Genomic DNA, 8496 nt, shown 5'->3' on the forward strand with positions numbered 1-8496 from the left:
CAAGAAATGTGTGGAATGGTTGAAAAACGAGTTTTAATGATTCCAACCTAAGTGTTTGTAAATTTCCGAATTCAGCTGTAGCTGTAGCTCTGACACCACCAGGCCTGGGGTAGGGGAGGAGCCATCACTGCACACCTCACACACTCATTGGGCCCCACAGTGATGGCCTCTGGGGTAGGTTTTTGTGCCCTATGTGATACTACTGGTGGGTGAATGAATGAATGAAAAAATGTAATTATTATATTTAATTTTTGTGTCAAATTGCCAATTGGCAACCCATCCCTTATGGGATTAATAGACAAATAAACAAACATTACAATAATCCACTGTGATAGTTCAGTGATAATTCTATAGTGGTATAGCACCACTCCGCTCTCTAGGTAGATAGTGGCTTATCACACTCAGCCCCTAGGAGCAATGTGAGCCTCAAGGGCTAAACCCAAAGCGTCTTGCATAAGTGGGATTGTCTGTCTTCTGACTTCACCAATACATACAATTCTCCATAAAAGTCATTAGAGTCTGGGGTTAATCTGAGAGGATGAGGTCTCCTGAGAAATGTATTTTTTCCTCTCGTCCCATCATGGCATCCGTAGTCCATACGATGTCCTTAGAAAGTTAAAGCCCCCTTCCGTCAGCCAGTGAGAGCTGTGACAGATGTTTATGATGACATCATCATTAATGGCACCCCTTTGTTTAGGCCACGCTTTGCTTAGGAACGATGATGGCTCTCTTGCTCGTTTCTTGGAGGAGAGAGGGCAGGCCAGGCACATACCTCTCTCTCCTCTTTGGGATGCTTTTCCTTTTTAAGGCAGGTTGGCCTAACCTCCCCCACTGAGAGGAGCACTCTGCCTAACCATGTGTGGATGATGCAGCATTTAAACCCATCTTTAAACTGTTCTGTCATGAACTCTGTGAAGCCAGGTCTTCCCTGCGGAAGCACTTCAAATGATGTAGGGTGAACTAATATGGTGTATTGTGTACTACATGCTGTCAATGAATGACTATGCTTTCGTATTTAGCTATCCAGTAAACCTAATGTTCTGAAGAACATGAGTCATTGGAGCATGTCTGAATCAACCAATCAGCTCCATCAAACTACAACAGACAGAGCAACAATACAACAAATTATATTCTACAAACCCATTTAGAAATGAAAGAGCAAAAGAGTAGCATTGATATCATCCTAGCCTTGAGTGATGTAGTATAGACCCCTTCCTAACCCAAGGGTAAGGGTTGAACCGGGGTGTGGACATGAAGCTAGGGTTATGGTTATGGTTGAGGCTAAGGTTAGGGCTGAGCTGGGGTGTGGACATGAAGCTGTCCAATTGCTGAGCTGAGGTCTAGCTGGCCATTGTGAGCTCAGTCATGCTGCTGTGACGGTCAGGGTGGACACAGCCTCCCAGAACCCTCTCCTCTCCCTCTGGAACACAATCTGAACCAAATACCATACCCCACACCAGGACCCGTGACAGCCCATACTGGAGAGGGAGAGAGGGGGGGGATGAGAGACTGAGAGATAGAGACACAGACAGAGAGGGGAAGAGAGGGGTAGAGATGGAAAGAGGGGAGGGTATTGAGGGAGGGGATATGAGGAGGTAGATACTACAAATAGCCAGTGAGTCCTGTGTGTCCCTCAGTCAGCCTCCCTGCTCCAGTCCACTCCAGCTGCCAGCCCAGACCCTTCTCCTGTTCCAGCCCAGACCCTTCTCCTGTTCCAGCCCAGACCCTTTTCTTGCTCCAGCCCAGACCCTTCTCCTGCTCCAGCCCAGAACATTCTCCTGCTCCAGCCAAGACCCTTCTCCTGCTCCAGCCCAGAACATTCTCCTGCTCCAGCCCAGACCCTTCTGCACTCCACCATGAGCTCCTACCGCTCTTCTGCTCAGTCGGCCCAGTCTGGCTCCTCCTCCTACCGCCGCACCTTTGGCGCAGGATACAGCCCTGCCATGTCCCATTCCCTCTACAGCAGCCGGGGCTCGGGCGGGGGGCTCGGACTCGGACATGGCGGCTCCGGCCACATCTCCTCCCGGGTCTACGAAGTCACCAAGACCTCTGCCTCTCCCTCTTACTCCGGCTACCGCACCTCGTCTCACTTTGGCGGACCTGTGATGTCATCGACCGCCCACGGTTCGCGGTCCTACGCGGGGATGGGGGAGACGCTGGACTTCAGCCTGGCCGACGCACTGAACCAGGAGTTCCTCCACACGCGCACCAACGAGAAGGTCGAGCTGCAGCACCTGAACGACCGCTTCGCCAGCTACATCGAGAAAGTTCGCTTCCTGGAGCAGCAGAATGCTACATTGGTGGTGGAGATTGAGAGGCTGCGGGGGCGTGAACCCACACGCATCGCCGACCTGTACGAAGAGGAGATGAGGGACCTGCGTCGCCAGGTGGAGGCCTTGACCAATCAGAGGAGCCGCGTCGAGGTGGAGAGGGACAACCTGGGCGAAGACTTGGACAAACTCAAACTCAGGTAGGAAAGATGGGAGGGAGAAAGAGAAGCGAGATGAGCAGGATGAGGGGGGAGAGGAAGAGAAGGAGGAGGTAGGAGGAGAAGGAGGAAGAGTTGGGTAGAAATACGGTAACTAGAAGTTACTGTAAAACTGCTGATGTAAATAGGACTTTATAAATACATTTGATTGATTGATGAATTGCTCAGTAAGACTGCAGGGGTGTAGTTTCTGATTGGTGGATAAGTGGAGGAAGGAGAGGATCGTGGGTAAGATTAGAGAGAGGAGAACTCTAGAAGTGAAGATCCTAGTATAATGTAAGCGTGACATTTCAGCCACCAAAAGCAGCACTGATGTCACGGCTGGTTCATGCATACAGTCCCCTGGGATTTCAGTCAGCGCCTCTCGATTAGCTGTTGTGGTTTGTTTGTTGTGGTCACGGCAAGTATTTTTAAACTTGGTCATATCACTCACTACAAGTGGACTGACTGTGAGGTGCTGTTGGAGACGTTGTGTATTTGGATTCTTACTGTAGGTAAAATAGGAAGTGCTTCTGCTTCAGGTTCTTCAAGTGTGTGATAGTCTTACTGCCATTTGCATAGCTGCGAGATCGGCATGCATCCTCTGCTGTTGAAGTGTAGGCCTAGATAACATTAAATACGCAGTGCATGTGTGGCTTGAGTGAAGGCACAGAATCTTCCGTGGCGTTCTCATTCAACCCGTGAAATAGGAGAGGAGCACTATTATTCACTGATGAATAAAGACTGGCGAAGAAAGCAAGAGGCACACAAGTGCAGAGAGGGAGAGTCTTGTTCCAACTCCAATTAAGTCAACAAGATCCGTCCTCCACCTAACCCCTGAAGGACTAGACCCAGCCTCCTTCTGAAAGACTAAAGCCAGCCTCCTTCTCGCATTAGGGTATGGCCTAAGCCTCTAGCCCTTACAGAGGCATGTCCTTACCGTCGCTTACTGGCGCCGCGGTGCGACTCTATAAAAGGCCAGGAATGAAAACATCTGTATTCAGACAGATATAATCCAGATCTCTCTAGCTGTCTGTACGGCCCCCTGTGACATCTAGAGCTGGTATTCAAAATGGGGCCTGGGATTGGATTGAGACCACATTTGCACATTAGATCCACACAGCAGTCTTAAAGTCCCTATCAAACAATTACTGGGTGACAAATCACTTGTTATTAGATGGGTGACTTGCCTAGTTAAATAAAGGTTCAACAAAAAAATGTTTGGTAAAAGGTGCGGGCGGACATGTAAAAGACACAATTGTGATCGGGTCTCGCTCCATCTCTTTGTTCCACTGCGTATCCAGACTGCAGGAAGAGATCCTTCAGAGAGAGGACGCAGAGAACAACCTGGCTGCTTTCAGAGCTGTGAGTCCAACACTATTAAATCAACACAGATTCTGAATATGAGAACATGTTCATGTCTCACTACTAGTATTTTCCCTGCTTTTAATCTGAATGTAGACTGGATAGTCGTTTGAAACTGCCACACAGCTGGGCACCGACGTCATTCAGTTCAACGTCAGGTTTTTTTGTTGTTGAGTTGTCAGCTAATGTGAATTTAACGTTAAATCAACAACAAAAATCACCATACCATTGGATTTAGGTTAAAAGTTGGGTGGGAAAAAAAAGACGAAATGCCCTTAGTTTTCCACGTTGATTCAACGTCATCACACTTATTTGGGGGGTTGAAATGACGTGGAAACAATGTTGGTTCAATCAGTTTTTTCCCAGTGAGATGTCTGTTGAATGAATCTAATCTAACGTCTGTCTGTTCTAGGATGTTGATGCTGCCACTCTGGCCCGTCTAGACTTGGAGAGACGCATCGAGACGCTACAGGAGGAGATCGCCTTCCTCAAGAAGATTCACGAGGAGGTACGTTACTCAGTCTGTGTATTTTAATGTGCTATGTGTTATTACAGTTGGTCTGTCTGTCTATCTGTCAATGTATCCAGTCATTGGTCATTCCATCTGTCTGTCTCTCTGTGGTAGGAATGAACAAAGACACACACACACACACACACAAACACACACAAACACACAGACACACCACACACAAACACTATTTGTGTGTGTGTATGCTTCATAACAGACAATGGAGAAGAGAAAGCTGTAGAAACCTTAACCTATTGACTTCTCCCACTCTCTCTCCTTCTCCAACTCTCTCTCCTTCTCCAACTCTCTCTCTCCTCCTCCTCTACTTTCTTCCACTTTAAACCTATTGACCTCCCCCTCTCCCCACCTCCCCCTCCCTCCCCACCTCACTTGCAGGAGATCCGTGAGATGCAGTCCCAGATGCAGGAGACCCAGGTGCAGATCCAGATGGACATGTCCAAGCCGGACCTGACAGCTGCCCTCAGGGACATCAGGGCTCAGTACGAGGGCATCGCCGCCAAGAACATCTCGGAGGCCGAGGAGTGGTACAAGTCTAAGGTGATGGGGGGGGGGTTGAGGAATGAGACAAAGAGAGAGGGGGGAAGGGGGAGAGAGATAGATAGAGAACAAGAGAGAGAGAAAGAGAGACGGAGAGAGGGAAGAGAGAGAGATAGAGAACAAGAGTGAGAGAAAGAGAGACAGAGAGAGAGAGGGAGAGATAGAGAACAAGAGAGAAAGCGAGAGAAAGTGAAAGAGAGAGAGGGAGAGATATAGAACGAGAGAGAAAGAGAGAGAGATCAGATCAGTCAAATTCTTCGATTTACTAGAAAATGTCTCTGGCACTCTGGGGGGTGCCGTTATTGTGATGTCTGGCAAATTGATTCCTGTTGATTCCTGTACTTCCTGTTGACCTCTGACCCCTGCTGACCTATAGGTGACAGACCTGAACCAGGCGGTGAACAAGAACAATGAGGCTCTGAAGGAGGCCAAGATGGAGACCATGGAGTTCAGACACCAGCTCCAGTCCTACACCTGTGAGATTGACTCACTTAAAGGCACCGTAAGTCTCTCAGTCTGAATACTTCTCTCCTCTTCTCACGACACCATTTATTCCTCCCCATATCCTTCTGTACTTTCATAACTCATGCCACCACGCTTTCATTCCTCTCCTTCTCATTCTCTTCATTTGTTCCTTCCCTGGTCTGCAAGTTCACGTCCAAGAAACATGTCAATCTCGTTCTCTAATTTCTCTGCTCCTCCTACCCCTCTCTCCTCCCCCCTAACCCCCTCCCTCTCTCCTCTTACCCCACCCCTAACCCCCTCCCTGCAGAATGAGTCTCTGATGAGGCAGATGAGAGAGATGGAGGAGCGCCACGGGCGGGAGGCCGGCGGGTTCCAGGACACCATCTCCCGTCTGGAGGCTGAAATCGCCAACATGAAGGATGAGATGGCCAGGCACCTGAGAGAGTACCAGGACCTGCTCAACGTCAAGATGGCCCTGGACGTGGAGATAGCAACCTACAGGAAACTGCTGGAGGGAGAGGAGAGCAGGTATGAGGAGGGAGAAGAGGAGATGAGAGAGAGGAAGGAGGAGGAGAAGAGCAAGTTAAATGGGGGAGGAGGAGTGGGGATAGGTGACAGAGAAGCAGGAGGAGGGAGGCAGGAGAGAGAGAAGCAGGGGAAAGAGAGAGGAAGGGATAGAGAAGGGCAGGAGAGATGGAGAGAGGAGGGCAGGAGAAATGGAGAGATAGAGGAGGGCAGGAGAGATGAAGAGATAGAGGAGGGCAGGAGAGATAGGAGGGCAGGAGAGAGGGGGAAGAAAGAGAAGACAATGGCAGTGGGCTGAAGGAATAGAGTGAGGAGAAAGGAGGAGAGGGTTGAGGACAGAGGTGATGAATAATCTTGTATGAGGACGGTATTTGGTATCACTGCTGAAAACTGACATCCCCCTTTTCTCTCCGTCTGTAGGATTTCCCTGCCCATACAGAACTATTCCACCATGACTTTCCGTGGTAAGAATAACACACACACAAACGCACACGCACGCTCTATTTTGTCAAACGCTGCTGCAAAATAAGATGAGTTACAGCATCGAGCCACAAGAGGGCACAATTGATACAAGTAGCTAAATCTTTTGCAGTGCTTGTTTACCTCACCGTAAATCAAAAGTGACAGGCTTGAACTTCAAATGATCCTCACTTGACCCCTCACTGCTGACGCATAAATAGAACCATTCATACATAGATTTTAAGGGGTGGCACAATATTAAGAAGGTGAACAGAGATGTTCAAAAAAAGGTGAGAGATGAGATGTAAAAGATGATGAGTATTAATTCCACGGTTGTCTGTCTGGATAGAAACGAGCCCAGAGCATCATCACCGCGTTGCTGAGTCACACTCAAAGAAAAGTGTCCTTATCAAGACCATCGAGACCCGTGACGGAGAGGTAACACACACACACACACACCCTGACATAGAGATACCCCTGTTATGTAGAGTGAACCAGAGATAGTTTACAAACACACCCACAGACTTGTATTTGCACAGACTTGTATTTGAGAGAACATCTCAAATTCCTCTCCCCTCGCTGACAACAATACAATCCACCAAATGTTTTCCTTCCACCCGAGTCAAGTTCTCACAAGCCATACTTACCTACCAACACACATTGCAACTTTACTTCACACCTGTATCGTTCCCAATAGTATAATAGGCTTGTTATTTCACTTCTAATACACACCACCCCTGCTTTCTCCTCCTCCCGTTACAGTAAATATCTTCTTTGTCTCCCCCTATAGGTGGTCTCTGAGTCAACACAGCACCAGCAGGATATCATGTAACAGACAAACAGAAGAGAAGATGAAGACTGAGGGAAGACAAAAAGACTAAATAAAAACGAAAAGGACTTTATCAACTCACCCTGGTGACCCTTTAGTTGTTCTTATTTCAAAGACGTTAAGTCTTTAAAGACACAAAGGTCACTCGCTCCAATGAAATAGTCAAAAGGCTGGGTGACTTCAAGTACGAGCCGACCTGTTTGTAACTTCCTACTACAGCTATGTGCACCGTTTGCCTTTATTTATGACTATATATATGATACTGTACGTTCTATCACAAGGCTGACACTAGTATGAGGAGGGTTCTCAATGGACAGAGAGACAGAGGAGAGGGGTGAGAAGGGAGAGATGTGTCTAGGGAAAAGGAGACAGGGGAGGGGGTGAAACAGGTGAGAAGGGGAGACAAAATGAAAGATGGAAAAGGGGGAACATGGAATGAGAGTGAGGCTGACAATCGCTTATGCTGTTCTGAATGGTGGGCCTACAGGTTGGTTAACAAACACAACAAACAGCGACACACGGTCACCAGCCTGCCAGTCTCTGTACCAGTCTATCATGTTCTCAGTGTGGGTGTGTGCGTGCGTTTTGAATTAACAGCCAAAGACATTGAAGAATCACTTTGTTTATCATATACAGGCCCATAAAAACACATGCTTTAATAATAATAATAATAATAATAATAGTATTAATAATTATATTTGTAATACGAAGCATGGCATATCACCGGCCTACATTTATGAGGCTGCACTCCTGAAGTCAAAAGATGTCAATAACATAATGTCAATAAATTACCTGATAAATAAATCTACATACAGTACTTCAGAAAGGACACGTTATTTGGGCGGCAGGTAGCCTAGTGATTAGAGCGTTGGACTAGTAACCGAAAGGTTGCTGGATCGAATCCCCGAGCTGACAAGGTAAAAATCTGTCGTTCTGCCCCTGAACAAGGCGTTTAACCCACTCTTCCACGGTAGGCTGTCATTGTAAATAAAAATGTGTTCTTAACTGACTTGCCTAGTTATATAAAAGGTTAATTTCATATAAATGAAATATCCTAAAATAAATCCATTAGAACAAATAAACAATCAAATAAAGCAAGAAATACAGATAAATGGTAAAAATACAGTGTTGTTTATGTACAAAACAGAAGATCAGAAGAATGAGCACTAGTGGGGAATTACACATCTGTTTGTGCTGTATGGACAAGTCTGTAATAGCCTGGTCCCAGATCTGCTACCATGCCAACTCATTGTCACGGCAAGGAGTTGAAACGATGGCTTAAACAAGACTGGCACGCAGGCTAATTTGCTAACACTTCCT

At 47.2% G+C, this 8496-nt stretch overlaps 1 protein-coding gene across 1 annotated transcript; it reads left to right on the forward strand.

Moving 5' to 3' along the window:
- Nucleotides 1–1618: 1618 nt before the first annotated feature.
- On the forward strand, nucleotides 1619–7980 carry LOC110527484 (desmin). The gene is made up of 9 exons (XM_036982929.1): nucleotides 1619–2470; nucleotides 3772–3832; nucleotides 4245–4340; nucleotides 4737–4898; nucleotides 5275–5400; nucleotides 5671–5891; nucleotides 6309–6352; nucleotides 6697–6785; nucleotides 7138–7980. Exons 1-9 carry the CDS (start codon nucleotides 1857–1859, stop codon nucleotides 7177–7179), a joined length of 1455 nt encoding a protein of 484 aa, XP_036838824.1. The 5' UTR covers nucleotides 1619–1856; the 3' UTR covers nucleotides 7180–7980.
- Nucleotides 7981–8496: the final 516 nt, after the last annotated feature.

This window comes from Oncorhynchus mykiss, chromosome 7 (assembly GCF_013265735.2).
Source record: "Oncorhynchus mykiss isolate Arlee chromosome 7, USDA_OmykA_1.1, whole genome shotgun sequence".
In the NCBI taxonomy this organism is placed as follows: Eukaryota; Metazoa; Chordata; class Actinopteri; order Salmoniformes; family Salmonidae; genus Oncorhynchus; species Oncorhynchus mykiss.